Genomic DNA, 27,446 nt, shown 5'->3' with positions numbered 1-27,446 from the left:
TGGCTCGCTCATGAAAACGTTAGAGTATGTAATTTGGATGCAACCGAAGTATCTTTAAAATCTAAAAAAAATGTGACTCTTCAACATGGGAAACTAACACCCCTTAAAATGAATATTTGACTAGAACAATATGATTATTTTAAATATATTACCGATATTCAAATTGGAAATGTTTATTCAATGTGTCATGGAAAACCTTCTTATGACTGAGATATAGGCATGATTATGGCTATGATTTGTAACTTATATTTTAGAATATACTCATTTAAGCAACAAAACTTTTGAAAGATTGTCTTTTTCTAATGAAACAACCCAGTGAATTTACGTGGATTCTATTAAGAAACAGCCTTCCAATCAATCGCGAGTGGGAATGAAAGGTGTACAAAAGCAAGAAAAACTGTTCAAAATCATTTTAGAAGTGGGAACGGAAGGTGGCAAAAGAGAAGAAGAAAGAAGGGGGCAATAGGATAGCCTGGGTGGGGGAAAGGGATGGAGCGAAGATAGAGAGGTAGGGATGTTGTAGAGGTGTAGTTAATTGATTGATAAAATACAAATACAAAATTTTGGAATAACAGGATAACTTAAGTAAAAAGTTGTTCGAAATCATAAGATGCCATAAGCATTTAGGTATTCTTTCTCTTTATTTGATTTTAAATTTAAGAAAGCCTCTAAGGAGTATTGGTTTTGAGATGCTACGATGTATAAGAAGCCATCACTAGTTGGGTTGGAGATGCTACAATGTATAAAGAAGCAATCATTGGTTGGGTTAGAGATGCTACAATGTATAAGAAGCAATCAGTTGGACTAGAGATGCTGCAATGTATAAGAAAACACAATCACTGGTTGGACTGAAGATGTTACAATGTATAAGAAAGAAGCAATCAGTAGTTGGTTTAAAGATGTTAAAATGTATCAAAAAGAAGCAATAATTGGTTGGGTTAGAGATGCTACAATGTACAAGAAGCTACAATGTATAAGAAGCAATCATCGCATTGGTTGGGGATGCTATAATGTATAAGAAAGAAGCAATCACTGATTGGGCTGGAGATGCTACAATATATAAGAAAGAAGCAATTACTGGTTGGATTGAAGATGCTACAATGTATAAGAAGCAATTACTGGTTGGATTGAAGATGCTACAATGTATAAGAAGCAATCATTGGTTGGGTTGAAAATGCTATAATGTATAAGAAGCAATCAATCATTGGTTGGGTTGGAGATGTTACAATGCTAGTGTATAAGAAAGGAGCAATCATTGATTGAGTTGGAGATGCTACAATGTATAAGAAAGAAGTGATCCCTGGTTGGGCTAGAGATGCTACAACGTATAAGAAAGAAGCAAACACTGGTTGGGTTGGAGATGCTACAATGTATAAGAAGCAATCACTGGTTAGGTTGGAGATGTTACAGTGTAAAAGGAATCAATCATTAGTTGGGTGGTGATGCTACAATGTATAAGAAGCAATCACTAGTTGGATTGATGATGCATCGGTGTATAAGAAAGAAACAATTGTTGGTTGGGTTGGAGATATAACAGTGTATAAGAAAGAAGCAATCACTAGATGGGTTGGAGATGCTACAATGTATAAGAAGCGAGCACTGGTTGGTTGGAGATACTATATAGTGTATAAGAAGCGAGCACTGGTTGGTTGGAGATACTATATAGTGTATAAGAAAGAAGCAATTGTTGGTTGGGCTGGAGATGCTACAGTGTATAAGAAAGAAGCATTCACTGGTTGGCCTTGAGATGCTACAATGTATAAGAAGCAATCACTACAATGTATAAGAAGCAATCACTGGGTTGGAGATGCCACAATGTATAAGCAATGACTTGTTTGGATGTGAGAAATGTAATGTGCACGTAGTACTTGTAATTCAAAGAATCGGTAAAAATTTCACTACACATCCGAATGTATCCAAAAAAACAGCATCTACAAAACAACATTTCACATTTTACTGCCATTCTCAACAAAGTAAATTAAACACCGGACTCAATGCTGCACCTTCTTTTATATAAAAATAATAAAGGAGCAACATCCTATTTACAAAGTTCCACGCTGCAAAGGGGCTAAGACAAGTGAAAATGAATGGGGAAAAACCATGACCTTACAATTTTAAATAGATGGTATCAAAAATCATCAGCCCAAATAACAAGCTTCAACATCACCCTGCAAAAATAGTTTATTAACATGTTAGATGCAACTTCACGAGAAAGTCTACTCTAAATAAATTTTCGTGTCATTTTGATCTGTCATTGAAATGGCTTATGCCAGATAGTTACAAAGGGAAACTTTATATAAACAACCAGTCCATTAGGTGCTTTTCTCAGGTGTTTTCGTGTTAGTTCTTGACAGAATACATTTTATGTGGTTATACAAATTTTGAAAAAATTATAAATTTGAGGAAATCATGGTAGTTAAGAATATTTTAAGTGAAAAACAACATTAAATATTTCTCTATACGTGCTAGAGAATCAAATAGAAAAGCCAAAAAGATAGGTTTTAAAAAAATGAGGAGCTATACCGTATAGGAAGTATGAATCTATAAACAGAAGAACCGAGAGCATGCACATAGCACCACTAGATCACAAGTATTAAAAGTCACACCCAGTTATGGCATTTTTAATGCCTGCTTCAACTGTGCAAACGCAGATGGATGCATACTGCTCATTGTAGCATTAAAAGATTCTCCATGAATGGCAGCACATGTTTGTAGATTATCTCTCACAGAATCCTCAAGTGACAGCTGATTTATTTGGTCTGATAGTTTGATCTACAGAAAAAATAAATAAATGCATAAATTCATATTATTCATACAAATATTGAAACATACACCATTCCAGAATGAATATTCCATATAGCTTTCATAATAATCACCTGTCTTTTTCTGAACTCTTTACTAGGAATAGTGCCCTCATCGGGAGATGCACTGGAGCTCATGTCACCACTGTTATTGAGAACATACATAAAAAATATTTATGTTTGTAAAACATGATGGTTGACATTTAAAACAAGGGATAATATTAATAGAGTCTAAAATGTAGGTTGCTTTTTGAACTAATGTCAACTGTTAACAAGTACACCCTCCGGTCATGATTATAAGCAAAAATAACTAATTTCACACTGTTTAAGAAAGTTAGTTAACTGTAATTAATTTTATTGATTTCATATACAATCAAAATAAAATTTACGATAATATCCTTAGCTATATTTGATGAATTAACTACCAACATTGCTTTTGAATTAAATGAAGGGCGTATTAGTAATACAATCATTAATTAGTTTTAAAATTATAATATTTTGCTTATAATAGTGACCAAGATTTAAGGTCACTTTTTGTTTATAATAGTGACCGGAGGGTGTACTTAAATCATCTGAATGAAGTGTGAAAAACAGGATTATATTAAAAGTACAAAAACCTAACCTGGACTCTTCTTCTGTCAAGTCATCATTTCTGCCCAGAATTACACTAGTGCAAACACTGCAGAACAAAACATATACAGGGTCATTTGCTCCTTATTTGCACCTAAGTTACTCCCTTTTGATTTATAATTATATATAAGCAAAAATAGCTAATTGTAGAGTAATTAAGGATGTTAGTTAACATCACTTAATTTTTTTATATAATAAAAAACATAATTGTAGTCCCCAAATCTCTATAAAGACTTGTTTTATGAGAACATTTATTGAATGTAAATAACATATTTTAATGATAACATTAAATATGAAGTTGAAATTTACTTATACTTGATTCCACCAAATAAGACTTGTTTTTTTCAATCATGTTAGTCCAGATGGAGTATAATATTTAGAGGTATTAAATACCTCAAAATTTGATCGAGTTTGTCAAGAACTTGAGGCAGCCTTAATGTCAGAATTATTGAGAGCGCTAAGCCAATTGTCTTCTTCTGGATGGAAGAAACATTATCTACCTGGAAAATCATATGTTGAATAAGAAAACAGATGCATAATATTATGAAACTGTGTCGGAACCACACATGGGGGTCTCTACACAATAAAATTGGTCAGAGTCAAATGTGAAACATGCTTTCCAGATTTGTCCAAGCACAGACAAGATACAAATCAAACTTTAAATTATGGTCACACCAACCTTATCAACCCAAATGTCAACCAGACAAAGAAGTATATTTTCTTGAACTGGGATAGATGCCGTCTGAAGCAGTTGAGAGGTCGATGGATCTGATGCTAATTGGGCAAGTGAATTTGTATTCATCACCAAAACTCTTGCGAGGATGGCAGCAGAAGATGCTTTAACAGATGTTTTGGAAGGGTCCCGGTCATCTCCACCACTCAAACATATGACAATTAATTTCTGGAGAAAATAAAATGATACTAGAGTTGAAAATTACGTCCATAGATTTTTAACTATAAACCATAAGCAAACATACATATCTTACAAGTATATAATTAGACTTACTTGTAATGTACTGCTAATAAGTGGCGGCACTTCCATGGGGAAACACTGTACAGAGGAAAAATAAAATAAAATATACTGATTTTGAGGATTTTGGGTTATGAGATGAAGGTACAGAAAAATGTTACCTCAAAATTAAGCCACGAGCAAAGGAATTTATGATTAACAATAGGATAATTGATAGCAGTTCATGGCAACAAACAAAGCAAAAATCCGCCATAAAATCAGATGGCACTACGGCATATGGCAGAAGTAGAACGGCAATAATAACGGTTAAGAAAATGTGGTTGGACCTAACTCAATCCTAGAAAATCGGCTTGTAGAGTGACGATTGCCCCCACTTATAAAGACATGTTCCAAGTAATATATTGTCCGATGTGGGACTCTTAACACACCCCTCACGCCCAGGACTGGACTTCTGGAGCGTAGAAATTAATGGTGGATGGCCCGATAGCGGAAACCTAATAGTAGGTGGTCCACCGGATCTTAAACGAGGCTTTGATACCATTTTAAAAAAATGTGGTTGGGCCTAACTCAACCCTATAAAACCGGCTTGTAGGGTGAGGATTACCCTCACTTATAAAGACATGTTCAATTAATATATTGTCCGATGTGGGACTCTTAACACACCCCTCACGCCCAGGACTGGACTTCTGGAGCGTAGAAATTAATGGTGGATGGCCCGATAGCGGAAACCTAATAGTAGGTGGTCCACCGGATCTTAAACGAGGCTTTGATACCATTTTAAAAAAATGTGGTTGGGCCTAACTCAACCCTATAAAACCGGCTTGTAGGGTGAGGATTACCCTCACTTATAAAGACATGTTCAATTAATATATTGTCCGATGTGGGACTCTTAACAACCGGCTTTGGTTCTCACTAAAATGAGCATTTAAGTCTTAGGTTCATGTATATTTGGATTCATGCATTTAGAAAGTTGGACTATTATTTATTTCTCCTTATATATATAATATGTAATTAATTATATAGTGTGTATAAATATCATAGTTGCAGAGTGTTTTACTCACTCAAGTACATTCAGAAAATTTCTTATTTCTATTTTTCACGTGGCATCGGAGCTCCTAATCTAGGGAACTCTAGTTCTGCTAATCATTATTTAGAAATCTGACTGGGTATTTTTATGTTGTCACACAACCCTTAAAACTTGATTGGCCAACACTTGTTGTCAATTTTTTTCAATTAAACCCTATTTGTTCTTTCTGGCCTCCATTTGCACAATTTCATACTTCTATCAGTAGTTGTCTGTCCAGCCATTGTCTCTACACTTTTCGAAAGCCGTTGGTATAGTTTTCTACCACCGTCAATACAACTTTGCACATTTTTCAGCAGCCATCTGCATAGTACCAAACGCCGCCCCTACATTTTCTGTCATTGATATCTTATACATAAATATTTGGTTGTTGCTTCTGTTTTCTTTATGACCAATATTATGGAAAAGTCATCAGGTAATTGCAGTGTGGCGTATTCTGGTAAGCTTCCACCCTTATTTTGGATATTAGATTCAGAAGCCACAGACCACATGACACCCTCTTTGAAACAATTCTCCATATATTCCCTTGTTCCAGTAATAAAAAAATTCTACTGCAGATGGTACTCTGGTAACTGTAGCTGACATTGGTGATATCTAAATAAATCATTCAATAACCCTAAAAAGGGTCCTCCATATTCCAAAACTATCCATGAACCTAGTCTCCATACAAAAGCTTACAAACGATTTATCCTATAGTGTGACTTTTCATAATGATTGTTGTATATTTCAGGATAAGGAATCAGGAAAGACGATTGGACGTGCTAGAGAAAGGAGTTGCTTTTACTATCTTGAAAAATCAGGTCAGTGTACAAAAGTCCACTTGTCTCACTCATTTATGTCAGAGTCAACACTCTCTAAAAAGGAAAAAAAAAATCTTTTTCATTGTCGATTAAGTCATCCTTCTTTTGGAGTCATTAAAATTTTGTTTCCATCTTTTATTCAATAAGGTAGATGTTGAAAGTCTTCATTGTGATATATGCGAGGTTGTTAAACATAAGCATTTACCTTTTCCATTAAACAACAAAAGAAGTTTTTCCCCTTTCTATCTTGTTCATTCAGATGTTTGGGGTTCCTCTACCAATCCAAATGTAACCCGGTGTTAGGTGGTTTGTTACTTTTATAGACGATTGTACCCAAGTTACTCGGGTGTTTTTACTCCAAAACAAGTCTGACGTCAGTACTGTTTTCCCAAAGTTTTTCTAGATGATTAAAAATCAATTTGGAGTAAACATCAAAAGGCTTAGGTTTGATAATAGAAAAGAGTACTTCAATCATGTTCATACTACTTTCTGTCAAAAAGAGGGAATTGTCCATGAGTCTTCTTATATTAAAACACCACAACAAAACGAAATTGTAGATAGATTGTACAAACTCCTCGAGACTCCAACCCTTTCTTGTTCTATAGCAACAAAAGATAATTCTGCATTTCTTAGTGTCAGTCCCAGTCATATTTGGATAGTAGATTCAGGTGCCTCTGATCACATGACAGTTGAATCTACTTTGTTCTCTTCATATAGTTCATGTGCAGGTAATCAAAAAATAAAAATTGCAAATGACTCTTTTTCAGTCATTGCATGTAAAGGGTCAATTGTGTTGTCTCTAATGTTAACTCTTAAAAATGTCCTTCATGTTCCAAATTTATCTTTTAATTTAATGTATGTCAGTAAATTAGTCCAAGATATAAATTGTCAAACGATTTTTTTTCCGATCTCACTGCGTCTTTCAAGATTTGAAACTCGGGAAACATGATTAGACAGTGTTAAGGAGAGTGGAGGACTCTACTACCTTGACAATGGATCTGCATCACAACTACCTTCAAAAACAATAAGTTCTTGCTTTGAGTCTTTTTCTGTCTTGGTATGGCATTTAAGATTAGGTCATCCTAATTTTCGTTACTTAAAACACTTGTTTCCTAAGATATTTCACAATAAGAACTTTTTTTCATTTAAATGTGAAGAATGTGAGTTCGCAAAGCATCATTGTTCTTGGTTTTCAATACAGCCTTATAAACCACAAAACTTTTTTCTATTATTCACAGTGATGTTTGGGACCCTAACCGTACAAGTACATTCTCTCTCAAAAAATGGTTTATCACATTTATAGATGACAATACAAGAGTATGTTGGGTGTACTTGTTAAAGGGGAAATTAGATGTTTGTCAGGCTATAAAGAATTTTTTTTCAATGGTGCAGAACCAATTTCAAACAAATATCCAAGTCTTTAGAAGTGATAATGGCAAATAATATTTTAATACTATCCTAGATGATTTTTTTCTAAAAAATGGAATTGTACATCAAAGTTCATGTCCTAATACTGCTCAATAAAATGGAGTGGCTGAAAGAAAAAATAGACATTTACTAGAGGTTACTAGAGCTCTACTTTTTTCGAATAAAGTACCAAATTATTTGTGGGGCGAAGTTGTTTTAACAGCTGCGTATTTAATTAACAGAATGCACTCGAAAATTCTCAATTTTCAAACTCCAATTAATGTCTTCAAAGATGTTTTCCTAGCTCTCGTGTTTTAACTGATTTGAATTTAAAAATCTTTGGTTGCTCGGTCTTTGTTCATGAACATAAAAACGAAGACTCGTTTTAAATTAAGGACATGAGTTTTTTAAATAACTTATCTTTGCCGGTATCACAAAATTCTGAGACTTTTACACCTACACGAACAAAAAATGGTCATGATTCTTTATCTGATCCTACTCCTTTTATGAGTAAGGAACCTTGTGAATCCGAGTCTACATTTTCTCTTGTAAAAAACAATGAGAATCCAAAAAACGATGACAATGATGATCTAGTTGAAATACTACAAAATAATGAGTCACTTCAAGAAAATAAATTTGAATTAGGAAACAGGACTTGGAAAGGAAAGGTTTTTGTGAAAAAACACCATAAAGGAAAGGACCGGTCCACATCTCAACACTGTCAGGAAGCTGAACCGGAGAATGATCAGCTTTCTAACAAAAGGAAAGATAAGTCTATCTCTGTTTCTGAGAGCCGTATTTTGTATCCTGATATAGATGATCATGTTGCCATTAGAAAATCTATCAGATCTTGCACTAAACATCCCATGTCCGATTTTATATAATATTCAAATTTGTCTACATCTATGTCTGTCTTCACCTCAAAATTGTCTAGTGTAGAAATTCCAAAAAGTGTACAGATTGCTATAGAAATTCCAAATTGGAGGGAAGTTGTACTTGAAGAGATGAAAGCTCTTGAAAAGAACAAAACTTGGAGTGTTACGTCACTACCAGATGGCAAGAAGACAGTTGGATGCAAATGGATGTTTACTGTGAAGTATAATTCAGATAGGTCAATTGAAAGGTACAAGGCTCACTTGGTGGCTAAAAGTTTTACTCAGACCTATGGTATAGATTACTCAGAGACATTTGCTCCTATTGCAAAATTGAACACTGTCAGAATTCTTTTGTCTCTTGCTACTAACATGGATTGGCATTTGCATCAATTAGATGTTAAGAATGTCTTTCTTAATGGCGATCTAGAAGAAGTATATATGGACATTCCTCCTGCCTTTGAAAACAAATTTGGATCAAATGTGTGCAAACTAAATAAGTCTTTGTATGGATTAAAGCAGCCCCTTAAAGCTTGATTTGAAAAATTTCACTCAGTCCATGAAGAAACAAGGTTACATCCAAAGACAGGCTAACCACACCTTGTGAAGGATTATGGATCCTTAGAGTCCTAGAAGAACTTAAGATAAAAATTGAGCTTCCATTGAAATTGTACTCTGACAGTAAAGCCGCTATTAACATAGCTCATAATCCAGTTCAACATGACAAAACCAAACATATATCGAGATTGATCGACACTTCATAAAGGAGAAGTTAGATGCGGAAATCATATGATTATCCTTCGTGACTTCAAGTCAGCAAACTACGGATATCCTGACCAAAAGTTTGGCAAGACCTACTTTTGAACATTTGATAGACACCTTGAGCATGATAGATATCTATGCACCTACTTGAAGGGGTGTTGGAAAATATACTATTTCCGGTTTTATTATTGTCTTTAATACTACCTTTATTTTTCTTTATTCTCCATTAAGGAGAAAATCAATTGTAATAATTGTATCTTCACTATATAAACCTGCCTAAAGCTGAGGAATAAAATATAATCGCTTTTACCTATTTTTTCCAATACCTTTCATGAGGAGGAACCGTACTTCACTCAACCTTATCTTCAGGCGGAGAATTTTAAGCAAGATGAGCTTGAAAGTCTCGATCTTTCTGGTCTTTAGTCAAATACATTCAATTTGTCTAGTATTAAGTCAAATGCATTTGGTCATGACTCAAATATACTTGATCTCTCTCATTCTAGTCATGATTCAAACACACTCAATCTCTCTGATCTCGAGTCAAATCTACCTAATTCTTCCAGTTTCGAGTCAAATAGGCCCAATCTTTCTTGTCTTGAGTTAACACACTTGCACCAGACCCATCTGAGGCTGAAGAAGTAGTAGTTGAGTCAAATCAATCAAATACACCAGTAGTTGAACTTTGGACCTGAAGTGGATGTAAGATTTGGAAGGAATCTGGTTTACATGAGAAAGTCAAAGGCCATTCCTGATCGACACAAGTTCAAGAGTCTGACTCGACTCCTTCAAATGAGGTCATTAATTCTTCTGAATTACAAGATAAAATGATGACCCAAACTACAGATAATGACCTAGAACTTCCAATTGCTACAAGAAAAGGTACCAAAGAATGCACCAAACAACCTTTATATCCTCTGTCAAACAATCTTTCTTTTCAAAAATTCTCACCTACCCATTGAGCCTTCCTTACAAACCTAAACACTACTTCCATACCTACTAATGTTTTTGAGGCATTGTCTGATGAAAAATGGAAGCAAGTCATGAATATCGAGATGGACGCATTGAAAAAGAATGGAACTTAGGAGTTAGTGACTTTACCAGAAGGAAAGAAGTCAGTTGGATGCAAATGGGTGTACGCAGTAAAATATAAGGATGATGGATCAATCGAAAGATATAAAGCCAGGTTGGTTACCAAAGAGTTTACACAAACCTATGGAATTGACTATTCAGAGACATTTGCTCCAGTTGCAAAGATGAATACAGTGAGAATTATTTTGTCACTGCTGTCAATTATGGTTGGGAATTATAACTATTTGATGTGAAGAATGTCGTCTTACATGGGGAACTTGAAGAGGAAATTTATATGCATGTACCACCGGGGTATGAAAAAAATGTGTCTGACAATGCAGTTTGCGGGTTGAAAAAGGCATTATATGGACTAAAACAATCACCTCGAGTATGGTTTGGAAGATTCACTAAGATTATGACATCTTTAGAGTACAAGCAAAGTCAAGGGAATCACACCTTGTTCATCAAACACTCGCCACAAAGGGGGGTAACAGTTCTCTTAATATATGTAGATGACATTATAATGACAGGAGATGATTGGAAGAAGCAACAAATCTTGAGTCATTGTTTGGCTAAGGAGTTTGAAATAAAAACTCTTGGAAATTGAGGTGGCACATTCACGAAAAGGTATTTTTGTATCTCAACAAAAAATACATTATAGATTTACTCAAAAAATCCAAATCTTAAATTGGATAATACAGAAGAAGATGTTGTAGTAGATAAAGAAATGCATCAACGTATAATTTAGAGATTTATTTACTTGTCCCGCACTAGACTCGATATTGCATATGATGTAAGTATGGTTAGTCAGTTCATGCACTGTCCTAAGCCGTTCATAGAATCCTCCAGTGTCTCAAGGAAACTCCAGGAAGAGGAATTTTGTTCAAAAGAAATGGAAATACAACCCTGGAAGGCTATACTGATGCAGATTATGCAGGCTTAATTGTTGATAGAAGATCCACTACATGGTACTGCACCTTTCTTGGAGGAAATCTTGTGACTTGGAGGAGTAAGAAGTAAAATGTAGTAGCACGTTCTAGTGTTGAACCTGAATTTCGAGTCATGGCACAAGGCATTGATAATAAATCAGCTATCAATATAACATATAATCCAGTTCAACATGATCAAACTAAGCATATTGAGGTTGGTAAACACTTCATCAAGGAGAAGTTTGATAGTGGATTGATGATTTGCATCCCATTTGTGTCCTCACAAAGGGCAACTTGCGGATATTCTCATTAAAGAATTGAGTAGCTCAAATTTTGAACGAATTGTATTCAAACTGAAAATAGAGAATACTTATTCACCAACTTGAAGGGGAGTGTTAGAAATATAAAAAAATACATTGTATATTTCCCACTAAAATGAGCATTCATGCATTTAGAAAGTTGGACTATTACTTATTTCTCCTTGCAAACAAACATAAACAAACATAATATGTAATTAATTATATAGTGTGTATAAATATCATAGTTGCCGAGTGTTTTACTCACTCAAGCACATTCAGAAAATTTCTTATTTCTATTTTTCACAATAACAATACAACATAAATAGAGAAAAAATGTGTAATATAAGTAAAAGTCTAAGAGGACAGAACTTAATAAGAGAAATAAAAAGAGAAAAGGGATAGAAATTTGAGAACAGAGATAAATAGACAAACAAGAAAGAATGAAAAAGAGAAGTTGAGAATCAAGAATTGATATTTTAGCCATGCCTAGTTTATAATACGTTTACTATAATATCGACACTAATTTGTATATCAATCAATGGTTGGTATTACTCACGTAACTCTTTAAAGTGAACTACTCGTTTAATAGGAGTTGGATCCTTGTTTCAATTCAACTTATCATGATTTCTTTTACATTTTATATAAAGTGATAGCTGGTAATTCTTTTAAAGGATTCATCAAAAAAAATATTTTAAAGGAATATATCAAGTTGATACAAGTACAAAGGGAATTTTGGTGAATTAAAAATTTCTGAAACAAACTTATAAAAAGTCGGGCAGCATGTTTCAAAACAAAAATTGTGCTGTATGACGGGGCGATAGCCCCAATTTCACTATACTCGGGTCCATCCCTTAGTTCACCCATGAGATGCAGGTTTAGCTAGGACCTAGAAAAGCACCTAATACGAATTTAATTAAGCGCTTGTGGATAAGAGCAGGGGGGATTTAGGCTTCAGAAGATCTCAGAGTTGCTGTGTTGTGTAAGTCAAATTGTTGTTGACGGGTTGTGTGTGTACTCCAAGTATTAGTACTTGACCTAGTTAGTAGCATAAATAGAAGTCTGAGGAACTAAAAAGATGGCAGATATCCTACTCACTCTAAAGACATGATTTTGTTAGCAATGATGATAGAATATTAACAGCTTATCAATAATATATTCAATGTTATTACAGCTATAGCGCCTACACAAGAAAAATTATATACCAAAAATCCGAGTAGCTCATACCAATTTTAGAAATAACAATTGATGAGTTGTGAATAACATACCTGAATTAAGATATCAACTACTGGAAGAATAGAAAGCAAGCCTTTGTCATTGACATTCCCAACAACTAAATCAAGAATTTTAGCAATATTTGTTGCATGCATGCTTAAAAAGTCATTTCCACCCAAAATTATGTAATCTTCAATTATGTTCACTGCAACCTGCACTTCAGATTAAGAGAACGTAAAAACAATATTAAATCAAGGTCAATAAAAATGTGCTGCTATGGTAAGGGAGTAAATAAATAAGCAAGAATATGCAACAATAATGGCTATAAGAAAAACCGAAGGTTTCAAGCAGCTAAACACAGCACACAAAAGTAAAGAGATGCCCTTAGCTAAAATATTGATACATATACATCAAAAAAAAAAGATTAAGGTAGTAAATAAATCAGCAAGAATATGCAACAATAATGGCTATGAGAAAAACCGAAGGTTTCAAGCAGCTAAACACAGCACACAAAAGTAAAGAGATGCCCTTAGCTAAAATATTGATACCTATACATCAAAAAAAAAAAAGATTAAGGGCATGTTTGATTTTGTTTTGCAAAACTGTTTTTTAGTCTTTAAAATTGGAAAATCATAAAACTTGTTTGGTAGTCTAGTTTTACAAAACTATTTTTGAAAACTATTCACTATTTGAGTTTTAAAAACTAAAAAACTAAAATAGGATTTGGAGGTTTTGGTTTTGGTTTTTAATTTTGGAAATTTGGGAGTAAAAAAATAAGGAAAAGTGGTACAATTTTCATTAATGGAAAATTTGTAATATTGTTCAAACTTTAAAACAATTTTCAAAAATTAGATTATCAAACATGTTTTTCTTTTTTTTTTGTTCAAAACTCTTTTAAAATTGATTTACAAAATAGTTTTTAAAAATTAAAAACTAAAACTCATTCGAGCCCAATATTTTTGCGTTGTGCCACAGAAATCTAGATACCGAGTTGTCTGAAAACTGAAAGAAAACTATATTGATTTGAATTCCACATATGTTAGTAGATAACACAATTCCCAATGCAATAGAATGAACCATGTTCTTTAACCAAATCTTCTTATACATAAAACAATTATCTATATATATATATATATATATTATTAGGTAGGAAAACATGGGCAGGAAGGGGAACTAGAAATAGAAGAAAGTTATTGCCATTAATTCTAACATTATGCACGCACATAACACAAGTACATGAAACAGTTGTCTCAATTCAACAATCATCTATGCTTAAACTTTTAGATCAATAATTCATCCAAGAGCAGCCATCATAAACACCACCTTTCTTTTGAAAACAAAGACCAAGAGTTTATTTAAAAATTTATTTGCATGGAGCTAAGTCAAACCTGCAAATGGTCAAAGTTTCTTTCCATAATCCCCACAAGGCGTGAAAAGTATGATAACAATTGAGGCACCAATGATGGAGCTTGGGAAAGTGTGGCCTCCCATAACTGAAAGGTTATGCAATAGAATTTTCATTATCTACTTTCTCACAAAAAGATGCCCATCTAATTGGAAATAAACAAGACAACGGGATTACCAGCATGCTATCTTCAAGAAGATTGAGTTCATCTGGACTATTAATATCAATTCCATTCTCTAGAAGTGGCAGTAGAATATTGTAGCAAATGGGTGATTGATAACCAAGTGCAATCACAAAGTTTCTCAAAGCAACCAGAAGCTGAATCTGCAGCAAACTTTCACCAGCAGATTCCTCCCAAACCTTGCCACAAACAACATCAGCAATAGAGAAATAAGACAAATTCAAATTCCTAAGCATGATGTTTAATTATAGCTACTGAGCCATGCTATCATTATCACTTTTCTGGAGTAAAATACATATAAGAATCTGATCAACATGCTAATAAGTTTATAATTGTTAAGAGTCTCGCATTTGAACATGTGCTTATAAGTGGGGGCAATCCTTACCCTACAAGCCAGTTCTATAGGGTTGAGTTAGGCCCAATCACATTTCTTAACATGGTATCAAGAACCTCGTTTAAGATCCGATGAGCCACATGCTACCAGGTTTCTGCTATCGGATCACCCACCATTTATTTTTCACGCTCCAGATGTTCAATCCTGGGCGTGAGACGGTGTGTTAAGAGTCTCACATCGAACAATATATGGCTTGAACATGTGCTTATGTGCTTATAAGTGAGGGCAATCCTCACCCTACAGGCCGGTTTTGTAGGGTTAAGTTAGACCCAAGCACATTTCTTAACAATAGTTAATCCATTAAACTAAACAAACTAATTTCTACCTCCTTGGCTACTGATATGAAAAAATTGTCTTAATTGTCTTAATTCTCTATTGCTGGTATGCACATTATGCTATATGCACAGTATGCTAATCACAATTACTAAAAAAGAAAGAAAATCAAAATGCACCTCTGTTTTTCTTGTGAGCCAAACCAAGCATAAAATGAACAAAACAGACAAAAAAATAAAACATAATCATGCTTATATTACCTTTTGAAAAAACTGCACCAACTTGTTTGCAAATGGAATAACTTGACTAACATGTCCAATAAGGATAGAGATCAAATTCAAAATCTGAACCTGAAAAAACATTTTAAGAAAATATCAACTAAAACTCACTAATGGGTCAAATTTGGAAAGAAAACTCAGATTTATATTACTATCTAAATGTGTTTGCTCTTGCAAACCTTCACTTAATTCTAGATACCTATTACAAAAAGAAAATCTAAGACAATGCCTAAAAAAAGGGTACCCCTCTGGATGCAGATACCGTACCATATAATCAAATATAATGCATAACTAGGATTTCTACCAGCCAAAGATGACAACAGTTGATAACAATTAAAAACTTCAAAAGCCAGGCCATGTAAACAGCAAATTCTGATACTAAAGGAGGTCAAACAGTCATCCAAGCCTTATCCCATCCAGTGAGGTTGACATCATCGATCCACCAATACCATTAGGAACTACTATACCTATATCTCAATAAGGTTAAAGGTAAGCTCTAGTTTGATGTGACCAGATGCACAACAGAAAATAGTGTTGATAGAAATATATCAAAAGCTTGGCATGATTTGACCTATTACAAACTAAAGTTTACATCTATCCAAGGGCAAAACTAAAAAAAGTCCACTACTATCAATGAAGATTGCAAGGAATAGTCATTGAGCACTTCAACCCTAATCCTGACAGACGTAAATCCTCATTGTTGCTGATATTTTTTATAACCTTACTTGTTATGAGATTTTGCACACTATACAACCATCTGTTTCCCTGACAAATCTCTTAAGATTCCTTGCCAGATCACAGTACAGGCATTTTAGGTTGGGTCACATGACAGGCCACGGCTCTTATTTAAATCAACCCATTTTATAGCATCTTTTCCGCATGCTTTTGTATTACCATCATCACCATAAAGGAATCAATTCATTACTCTCTACTTTGGAGGGGAACCAAAAGAAAGTTTGAACAGTTATGGTTTCCAGCCACAATCCCTCATCTCTTTTGCATGAATCTTAATAACCCAACGGTGGAGGATAATTCTCTTCCATCCTCAGCATTACATATTTCCCAAACAGTCTAAATGAATTTACTTTTCCATCAAGTAAGTTGCATAGCAGTAAATGTTACCTTTGAATCAAATTCTTGAACTTCCTCAAACAACTTAAAACATGAGTCCCAACAGAGAGGAAGAAGATCAACAAACTCCCTCTCAGAAAAGTTTGCATCTTCAACATGTAAGCAAAGGGATCGACAGGCTGCCAGCTAAACAATAATAATTTGCATGATTAGATTGAAAGAACCAAAACAAAGATAATGAGGCACAAATATATTGATAGAGCAGAGAAACATAAGTAAAGCCAAGAGAACATGGGGCTATGTTACATACCCGAACAGATAAATCTTTACCCTGTAACAATCTGATTAAAGCACAATATACAGGCCTTTTTGTCTCATCTTTAATCTGTGAAAATAGAAAAATGGATAAGATATACAGTAAAACAAATATATTGTTCCTTATTTGAAGATTATAGACAGAGTAAGAGACGAATTATTTACTATAATAAACATGTTCTATGTCCACATTGAACTATTAAACCTTTAGAGATTATGAATTGCAATATTTAGGTCGTGAGAGAAAGTAATGCATAAATCTTGAGTAAAATTTATTATGAAAATGTGGAAATATTTACTCAGAGCAACTAAATCAATTTTATACCTCAGAAACCCACTGTCCCAAAATTACTGCAACTTTACGATGAATAATGCGCAGGTTTGGATGATCATTAGAGAGTTCGTGCGATAAAGCTCCATTAAACCTGCAATAAATGTTTTAGAACAAATTTTAAGAGTACTTTGGGCTCCAGGCAGAGCTTAACAAAAAAAGAGTTTAATATCAATAATATAACAGCTTTGTGATTCCTTAAGAAAGACATGTTGGAATTTCTGGTAAATCATGCACATTTCAACACATTATTTTCAAGGGTTTGGTGACAAGAAAATAACATTTTGTTGCAATGTGCTTTAAGGCGTTCTCTTTTTTGGATGGAAAAGAATACGCCCGCATCTTCTAAGGTGTGTATCTTCACCTCTGACTTAATATAGAATCGAACCATTTTTATGGTTTCTCTTTGGTGCTTGGCTCATGGATTTTAAAGATGATAAGTATTTTATACACAGGAGACTGGACAGCTCTACTACACTGACTAACTTTTAGGAGTTCCATCCATTTCTATCGACTTTTTGCTTTCTTTGTTGAGGATTTTTTATCTACCAGCCTCTTGTACTTCTATACCTTTTCCTCTAGTATAATCAAAATATGGAGTAGACGTAAACATACAAAGTAACCAAATATTATAGATAGCATAGTTGATTTAGACTCACCAGTCTTTAAAGCTAAGATAGTTTGAGAGTTCATAATAAACATAGGCGGCAGCACCATAAGCAGCATCTTTAAGAAGCAATGCAGAAGTAATTTCTGTCACTGAAGTCGGGCAATTGTTCATAGTCTCTTGAAGAAGAGAAACCACAACAGGAGCTAGCAGCTAAATTAACAATCAAGATCGCACATACATATTAGTCTATAGTCAATATAGTCATTGAAACATCTCAGAGAAAATGCAAGAAAACCTGTGATGTTTAAATGTCGCTTACTTGGCTATTATTTTCAAACAATACAATATACAGAGCTTCAGCACAAGGCCTCAATTTTTCTGTCCACTGGACCATATCCTGCTCATGATGAAAAGACTCGGGGTTACGGTACCACTCCTCCAAATCACTTGCAGTCAGCACAAAATACCTGTTGAAAGATAACAGCACTGTTTAGTCTAGAAATAGAGAGCATAATCATGAAGATATTTATAACTAACTCTTGTTGTAAATGAAAATTATGTAGCTGAACCTCGGCAGCTTGTCAGTATGCAAAATGTACAATAATAACAGAAAGTTTGTAAATTTCAAAACTTACAGTTAACATTTTAAGACATCTGCTCAATCAATTATATGCAAACATAATGAATAATTCAAAAATAACCTTTAACATTTAACACACTCTTACATGACAGTAACATTACTGAACTGCACACTCATAGGTTTTCCATATGTTGAAGTTGAAAGCAATGAATTAGATATTGCATGGTAATTCGGTTTTATATCTACATGCAAGACTGGGTCCTGCATAATGGTAGGACTTCTATAGGGGGTGGATTTCAAGAACTGAAGAGGTTTACAATTTGTGCTCTAAAATTGGTTTGTAGCTCCTGTGTATGAGCACAATAGGAGTTCATTGAAACTGTGGTTTTTATTTTCTAGGTCCATACAAAGAGAAGAAATAACTTGTAAGAACAAAAGATGAATGACTAGTTTTATGCCCTGTACAAATTGAAGTGAAAAGTAGAATAGCAAGAAAAAGTGTTGCGCTTCCCTTTGAAGATCTGGCGATGGATGGATAAGTGAAGTTGTTAATAAAGAGAATGTTAAGCAAACTAATTGTACCAATGTTGACTTAGTTGGAAATTCAAGTAATCCAACTTCAGATATCTTCAAGGTTAAGGAGGTCTGATTATGTTGAAGAACTTTTTCTATCTGGGGAAGAGTTTGATGATGACATTGATGTTAATATTGGAGATGATATTGATGATAGTGAAGATGATACATTAAGAAGATTAGACACTTGAAGGCAGAATCATATGTTTTTTGAAATGTTTTCACTTTTGAAACTTATGTTATGATATTTTATGTATAAGGGCTTTATCTACATGCTTTACTAATTTGCATTAATATGGAATTATAATTTGGAAAGTTGAATTATTTGTAATACTTGTGTTCTATTACGTATGTGTTATTTATTTTATTTTATTTTTGGTTAAGTCGGGAGGGTTTATGGGCCGAGTTCACAGACCCACCACAATCTTGCATCATAGACTTCCAAATTTGAAAAAAAATGTGTATAAACAAACATATGGAACCTATTTAGTCCTTACTTAGCTTAGAAAACAAGACATATTGCAGATCAAATAAAAAAAAACAAGATCTTGCGAAGTGAATACCTTGTTATCAGTACATTACACAAAAGAACTATTCGATCATTGGGAAGAAGGGAGGTTACAACACCACCAACTGCACTGGAAATATTTTTCTTCATCTGCTCTAATGTAACTCCTTTTTCATCCACCACCCGACCAGTAAGACATGGCTTGTATTCCTTACATTCCAGAATATTCTTAATCATCACCATACATTGAATAAGAAATTGTTCAAACGACAATAGATTTGGCTCGGGATCTGTTATTCTATTCAAACAGAAGTCCATGACTGATGAAAGCACAAATTTATCCCCAAAGGAGTAAGGATGCCTTCCTTGAATGGCAACTAAAATTTTCATCAATTTGGTACATGCCCTCTTTAGAAAGTCCCAAAATTTAGGATACTGCTTTTGAAAAGACGAATCTGCAGACAAAAATGTCCCAAGAGGTAAGACTAAAACCAAGAAATAAGTAGCACAAAAGTTAACAAATGCTATTTATTTTTTCTTTCCACCAATATGAGAAGTAGACACTGTAAAGTGAGGAGGGAAGGAAATATTTAAAGGTTCAATTTTTAATATGGCATCTCGCTACATAGTATATAGCCATTGTCTATTACTAGAGAAAAATGCAGAAAATACCAACCATTGTACTACAACCTGGGCACAGGAAGCTAAAGATATATTAAGAAACACATAAGTTTCATATTTGTTGGATACAGATTTTACAAACAAAACCATTATGATATGAGATTAAAAAAGCAGTAGTCATTGTATATTTCTAGATGTCCTTCACAAAATTATCCTTGTAAGATACATTCACTCCCAATCTTATCTTTCCTTGTAAACTCACTGATCCACCTTAGTATTCTTTTTTTGCTATATTAGTTATTTATTTATTTAACTTTTGTTGACACTTCACCGCCCATTGTCCACTACCATAGAGAAGTGTTGGTCTTACAGCTTTTCCTTTGAATTTGATAGTAGCTATACAAGCACAAAATATGCAGAGTACATTTCTCAATTCCATCAAGACAGCATGATTTCTGTGTGACTTCCATATCAATCTACCGATCAATTCATAAAATGGATTCAAGTTACTTAAATGATCCAGTAGGTGAAAAGATGTGATACTCAAGCTCACCTCCAAAACATTGCTAAAATACGTGTATGCTTGGTTTCACGTTTGAAGCACCCAAAATTGATTCTAGACATGTAGAATTGATTTTGACATGTTTGGTTGCTCTCGAGTATGCTTTCCAGAATTGATTCTACTTGAAGCTAGGATTTGTAGCTTTTGAGTCTAAACGTGATTTTTATACTGAAATTTCCTGTTCAACTTACTTTTGTAAGAATTTATCCAAACATAAATCACTTTATCTTCAACTCACTTTTAGTCATAATAAATTTTACATAATCAATTCACTCAAAATCAATTTTCTTCTCCGCTGAACCAAACACACTAGTGAGCATTTCATACTGTCCCTCATAATCATACTCAAACAAAAACCCTTTGACTCCCAAGCTTCTCTACACAACTCAAGCTTTGTACATACTGCTCTCAATTCACCAACTATAACTATTTCATCCAGCATCTTGAGAGTATACATTAAATTTAAAACATTAGTTCTTGGGTGTGCCCAAGTACATCCGATACTAAGGGACTAAAATTTGGCCTATTGTACAAATCTTCCATTACTCCTACTATGTTTGCATGCCAATAAGAGGAAACTTTATCTGCATCATGTTCGGATAATCAACTTCCCAATTCAAAATAACTAGAGAAAAGGGTAAAATTACACTATCATTCCACAAATATGTAAACTTGACATGCAAAAGAATATATAATCTAGCTCACAATGATAAAATGAATCTTGCCTGGAGACAAATGATTATTAATATTTTACTTTTAACAACTTAGATTATACAGTTGTTTGACAAAAACACATGGATAAGCACAAATGCACAAGAAATAGAAGTCTCACAAAATGGAAGAAATGATTGAATGGCACTTAAGAGAACAGGTGAGACTTCCTTGACTGGCCGAACCTCCTACAAAATAGTAAATACGAGGCCGAATATTTTAAACTTTGAATTGAATTACTTGAACATTTAAAAACAAAAGGGGGATAAATCTTCAACACACAAATCACAATCACAGTAGAGGATGAAAACACAACAGATAGATAATTACCTGAAAACACTTGGAATCACTTTGAAATCCTGAAATAATTAATTGTCGTATGATCTTTGAGCATAACAACCATCTTTCACATGTAAGATGAAGTTCGCGATGCTGATCATCAGCATTGGAATTATAGTTTTGAGAAAGAGCAGAAAAACCATGCAGTAGTGTCTGCACATCACTTTGCCAGAGGCGCCAGCTATAATCAAAGAATTGGGACGATATCTGCCAAAGAAATTGGTTGAAGATATTCAATTATTCAAAGATTATGTACAGAATATTGAACATTAATCTTATTGAAGAAAAATCACATCAATCAGATGCAGACTTTAATGGCAGCAGAGGGAAGATTCATAATATTGGGCGAAAACAATAGGGGGGGGGGGGGGGGGGGGGGGGGGGCAATATAAACCCCATCAGAGTCTAGATGTTAGACCATGTGTACTTCATAAGACTATTTAAGGGAAAATGGTAATTATTATAGTGGCAAAAAAATGGGAATATGGTCCAACAAAAAAACCAGACCCGTAGCATGGATGGGAGAGAATACTTCATCTGAGGTAATGAAGGTGGGCAGGTTTATTATGGCCGCTCCCCTTCAGATATTTAGAAAGAAGCTCCTCTTAATGGTGATACAATTCACTTTCACTAAATGGATGAGTGAAGACATGGATCTAAGATCTAAAGTAGGATAATTAGTTAGGTTTTCTTTATACCAGTAAGCAGTAGCTATAAATAAGGCTTGCTATCCAAGAGCTACGAGCAAGTAGAACTGGTGTTTATTACAATGGAGGTAGTAAGAGATCGAGGTCAGTATGTTAGTAAAAAAAAGGTCGGAGGCTCTTTTAGTGAAAATATTGTCCTTGTCTTTGTTTATGTTTTGGATAGAAAAAAATTACTCCAAGTCAGTCACCCTCGTCTGACAACAAACAGACTAGTCAAAATTTAAACCCTGTTTAATAGTTTCATCTATAATTTGGTGAGGTCTACCTCTACCTCTAAAGAATAGGAATATATTACCAAATAGAAGAAGATAATTATAAGGTAAGTTTCACTAACCTCCCCTGAGGTTATGTAAATATGCTCGACCTCCCCTCTATTTTCTCACTCGGGAAAAACACCCCCTGCTGTTAGCTCCATCCACCTTTCGTTAAAAAAAATGAAAATGCCTCCCTTTCAATAAAATAAAATAAAAAAAATCTTTTTCTCATTTTGGTTTACCCGTTCTTGAAAAGTCCAAGAAAACAAAGATCGTGTGGAATGATGGGAGACACCACATCAACAGGTCCAGTGATTATAATACCAACAACTCAAAATACAAATCAAATGGAAAAAACCAAAAGGAGAACCGCAGCAAGTTCAGTCCCCACCACCATAAAAGTGGACTCCTTTGCTTCAAGCGCGTGTATCTTTTGTCCGCCACTGTAGTGCCAAATGTTGGATTCTTAGTGACTCTAATCGCAAGCCACCACTGCTAATGATGGGTGGAGAGAGAAGAAGATGTAGAATGATTACAGAGGGATAGAGACTGTGCTGATTGTGGAGGGATGTTGTGTTGAAACAATCAACCAGAGATGTTGACCAAAGGAAAACAACAAAAGTTAGTCAAAGGGTCTCACGAGTAATTCTTCCAAATTGGCTTAGTACTGTTTTGACTTGTATTCTTCATGTTACGATATTTTATTCTTGCAATTCTGAAGCCAAAATAAACATGACAAACGATAGAGAAGATTGCCTTCATCAATAAAAAAAGGTGTTTTTAGTTTTAACAGAATAACAAACGGTGTTAAGTTGTAAAGGAGGGGTGGTTATCTATTTTAAAAGAACTTAAGGAGGTCAATGCCTACTATAAAATTAGAGGGGGTTTGTGTCGTTTAAAGAGACCTCAATGGTGAACAATGTAATTTCCCCTAAATATAAATATGAAGAAATTAAATAGAACTCATAGGATAAACAACTCACCATTCATCCAAGCTATATCATGTAGACTAAAGAAGCTATTCTATATATGATGATTTTTACCCTTGGCTAAGTTAGTACTACATCATCTACACCAACATGCATAATCTTTTATCATATGTAGCAGTAACACAAAGATTAGGTACAATGCTATGACTACCCGTCCACAATTTCTACTATTTTTTGTGCTTCAGTGCTTTTGAAGCATTTAATGCTATATTCTCCTAAACGATCCTACAAATTACTCATATAAAATAACCAACAGATTTACCTTGAGAACTCAAAACATTAACAATACTTCCTTCTTTAAGTATTTAGGAAGATTATTGGAAAGATTCATTCGAAGAACATAGGACTACTTTTAAAAAAGCTTAACCAAATACACTAGAACATAATAATAAATGCTTTAAAAAAATGTTATCAAGGAAAAGCACTAGAGCAAGCATATAGTCTAGCACTTAAAATCATTCTCAATACACTAATTTTAGGCATGATGATTTGCTTCACAGATTTGTACTCCCTCCGTTCCTTTTTAAATGTCACTTTATTGAAAAAAAATTGTTTCTTTTTAATCGCACTTGCAAATTTCAAGGTAGTATTAATTGCACTTTTTGTCAAAATTTCCCCTAAGTAATTATGACAGAGAGAGAGAGAGAGAGAGAGAGAGAGAAAGTAAAATGATTGTAATAAATAATTAAGGGTATTATAGGTAAAAGAAGAATTATTGTTTGAAAAATAACAATAATGATTAGCTTTCTTGTGTAAAAAGTCAAAAAAATGACACTTAAAAAGGAACGGAGGGAGTGGTATTCTAAACAACTTCTATAAGGCGCAGGACTATACTAGCATTAAAAGTCCCTCTTAGTCTACAACAATCAGCTCAAACCTACCAGCCCAATGGTTTACATTCAAGAAACAACCCGCCAAACGCAATGAGTCACATGCATATGTTCCAAAGCACACAATTGAGTGATATACATCAATACCATAACAAAATGCAATTTAAGCATCTCTTAAGACCTTAAAATTATCGAGGAAGCGCTAAATTATTTGAGGCACACCTTTTACTTTGCTATTGGCCTAGTGGACAACACATACTCAATTAATGATAGTTGGCATTTTTAATTTTGAAATGTACAGCATAAAGGCAAAGTTAAAGACAATGTTAACAATAAAAAATAGAAAAGAGTACATAAGGAATCGCACCTCTGCAAAGTTGCGCTGGTCTGCGGTGAGCCGTTTCGTAGACAACTCCTTTAAGGTCCTAAATAGAATCATAAAGATACGGTGGGAGGCAAGAACATCTGCTGATTGAAGTTGTTGTGATAAAATCAAAAAGATGTCTGGCCTGAGAAGTCGTTACATTAGCATATTAACACATAGAGCTTGCTTTAACAAGAAATGATAAAATCAGAAGGAATAAGAATGCATGCATAACAAACTGACAACATAACTGAACATTTATGCAGCAAAAAGAATGCATTGCAAGTTGATAAAGCTCATCTCGCATAAAACTTAAAAATTGAAACATTTTTTGCACAAATGAAATGAAGTCAAAATAAAATTTAGACTGGTCAGTTTTCAGAATATGTCAATAGTAGTTCTAAATAGCGAACCAAAACAGACAAATAACAAGAGAAGCAGATGCGAGGGGATTGAAATTTCAATTGCAGTGTAGACAGCATAATATTCTGGGACACAATAGAAATCAATATCAAAACTACCATTCTTTGGGATAATCAATGCGAGCAATCTTGGATATTAGCACTGCCAACATTAGAGCTATCTGCATTTCAAAAGATGAAAGAAAACATTATGACAAATTCAAAAGTATTGCCAGTAAAATAAAATAAGCAATATAAAACACTAAAAGTCTACTAAATTGGAGGGAGGGTGACTGTCATTTACTATGAATTCTAACCCTAAACACCATGACAAAGAGTCTAAAATTTCAAAATGAAACAAGAGAGAACAACTTGGAATCCTCTGTGCAAATCCAACAGCACTGATTATCAGTCAACAAAGGCATCTCTGAATGAGACCATTTCTAGGACCAAAAGCGACCACTTTTGTTAGGGATGGTACCAGACTAGAAATTTAAACAGAATCATGAAACGCCAAGTATGAAATCACTAACAAGCAGCATCCAAGGCATGTAAATTATAACACAGTCCTAATAAAACACCTGATCACTCTCTTCTCTCAAATGCATCAACAACTTCTGCCTCAAATGCATTTTCTCCTCATTGCTAATTCCCCTGAACAAAAGGAAGACATACAAAAGCCACATTACAATCCACACACTGCATGTTTGATCCACCTTGATTTTTACACCAATAACAATGAACTCTCAGCAGCATTTCAATTACAAACTTTTTTCTGAACATACAGTAAGCTAATATCATATTCAGAAGCAGAAGTGCTTACGAAGAATCCCGGCGCTGGCGCCAGTAGCGGTTAATACTGTTTTTAAAATAGACAGTAGCCATTAAGCGCACATCAACTTGTGACGCTAAATCATTGGCAGTAATCAGTTCCTGCAGTTCCATTCATCAAAAGCAACAGTTCAATAACAAGGCAAAACAAAACTAAAAGACAAAAACCACAATGCGAAGTTCATCGGAACCCTAAGAGAGAGAAGGAAGTACCAGGAGGCATGAGCAGAAGCCAGGCCTAGACTCCGATTGCGCAAGGGCTTCCTCCGCGGGGGCACGGAGGCGGTGATCGGCGCTCATGGAATTGGCGAGGAGCGAGTACATCGCCGGCACGTCGGAGGCGGAAAGCGCCATGAGTAAACGACGTCGTAGAGAACTGTTTGTTTGCGGTTTTGTGTGCGTTTGAGTGGAATCAGTGTTCGGTGTCACGGTGTGAGAGGGATTTATTTATTTATATTATTATAGTTACTTTGAAATGGAAGAAAGATAGAAGAAGAAAAAAGAGTGTGTGTTTTGGTGTGAAACTTTTAAGAGTGTTTGAGATTGAAGTATTGGTGGAAGCATTACACATTTAGCAGGTTACAAAATGGGGGTGTATAGGCTAATTGGGAGGATCTTTTGGGGGTTTCAGATTCAAACCAGGGAGTACTGCCACCATAAACCTCTTTGATGCCAACTCATTTAGCTTGATTTTTTTTATTAGGGTATTGGGTTTGTTTTTGTTTTTCTTTTCATAAACATAAAAATGAGTGTGACATCATAAACTTTGCATTGAATCAAATGACTTAATATATATTATAAACTTTTGAAAATATTATGAAAACTTTTGTGAAGTTTAATAATGTAAAATGTAATCAAATTATTTTTTATATAATTATCATTAATAGTGGTACTTATGGATATATGGATATTATGCATTTATGGAATATCAAAGCATTTGCTTTGAGACTTTTGTTGTAGTTTGTTAATAGTCGATCATGACTCATTAATCAAATGAAGCTTTGAATTCTCTCTTGCACTTTCAAATTCTAAATCTTCCGACATTACACATCACCAATAATATTATGTTTCTTATTGGTGCTCTCATAACTGGTTTTGATGGAGAAATTTTCATTGTTAAAACCAGAAAACATATATATATATATATATATATATCTTCCTCATACTCCCTTCTAAGAGGAAGGATATACTTAATTTTCTGTCATATCTCCCTAGGGATCAAATAACTAAGTTGTTGCCAATGTCACTCTCCATCAGGATCCACTAATCTTCTGCGCCAAAGTTGTTTAATTTTGGTCTCACATGGTGCCAACTAGTATCAATGCAGATTTCTTTTTTCACATTGGAGCTTACAGAGTGGATCAATCTTAATCTTAGTTTGAATCAGTATTGGGCCAATCTTTCGGTGGTGGGTTGCCATAGTCGCTGGATTTGAAGGAATAAGAAGTATCATGATGATAATTACAGTAGGTCATCCTCGATGG

General features: G+C 34.3%; 1 protein-coding gene across 1 annotated transcript; it reads right to left on the bottom strand.

The window, feature by feature from the left end:
- Positions 1–1,874: 1,874 nt before the first annotated feature.
- On the bottom strand, positions 1,875–26,633 carry LOC127127427 (uncharacterized). The gene is made up of 24 exons (XM_051056607.1): positions 26,176–26,633; positions 25,955–26,064; positions 25,713–25,785; positions 25,252–25,313; positions 24,734–24,875; positions 21,578–21,793; positions 21,369–21,435; positions 19,409–19,808; positions 18,012–18,159; positions 17,742–17,902; positions 17,077–17,176; positions 16,747–16,821; positions 16,488–16,622; positions 15,348–15,437; positions 14,417–14,599; positions 14,223–14,327; positions 12,888–13,046; positions 4,438–4,482; positions 4,111–4,332; positions 3,825–3,931; positions 3,424–3,480; positions 2,877–2,946; positions 2,524–2,772; positions 1,875–2,168 (listed from the first exon to the last, which is right to left on the bottom strand). The coding sequence occupies exons 1-23, from the start codon at positions 26,314–26,316 to the stop codon at positions 2,611–2,613; spliced, it is 3,030 nt and encodes a 1,009-aa protein (XP_050912564.1). The 5' UTR covers positions 26,317–26,633; the 3' UTR covers positions 1,875–2,168; positions 2,524–2,610.
- Positions 26,634–27,446: the final 813 nt, after the last annotated feature.

Source organism: Lathyrus oleraceus, chromosome 3 (assembly GCF_024323335.1).
Source record: "Lathyrus oleraceus cultivar Zhongwan6 chromosome 3, CAAS_Psat_ZW6_1.0, whole genome shotgun sequence".
Classification (NCBI taxonomy): domain Eukaryota; kingdom Viridiplantae; phylum Streptophyta; class Magnoliopsida; order Fabales; family Fabaceae; genus Lathyrus; species Lathyrus oleraceus.
Note: the sequence above shows the minus strand (reverse complement) of the source record. Positions and strands in the feature narration are given on the sequence as shown.

Bases quoted from the DNA above. Each gene is read 5' to 3' on its own strand.
- LOC127127427 (XM_051056607.1), bottom strand. From the start codon at position 26,316: ATGGCGCTTTCCGCCTCCGACGTGCCGGCGATGTACTCGCTCCTCGCC. The intron at 21,794-24,733 runs GTGCGATTCCTT...TTTCTTTGGCAG, and splicing joins ACCAGCGCAACTTTGCAGAG to ATATCGTCCCAATTCTTTGA. The intron at 16,822-17,076 runs GTATAAAATTGA...CTATTTTCACAG, and splicing joins TGGGACAGTGGGTTTCTGAG to ATTAAAGATGAGACAAAAAG.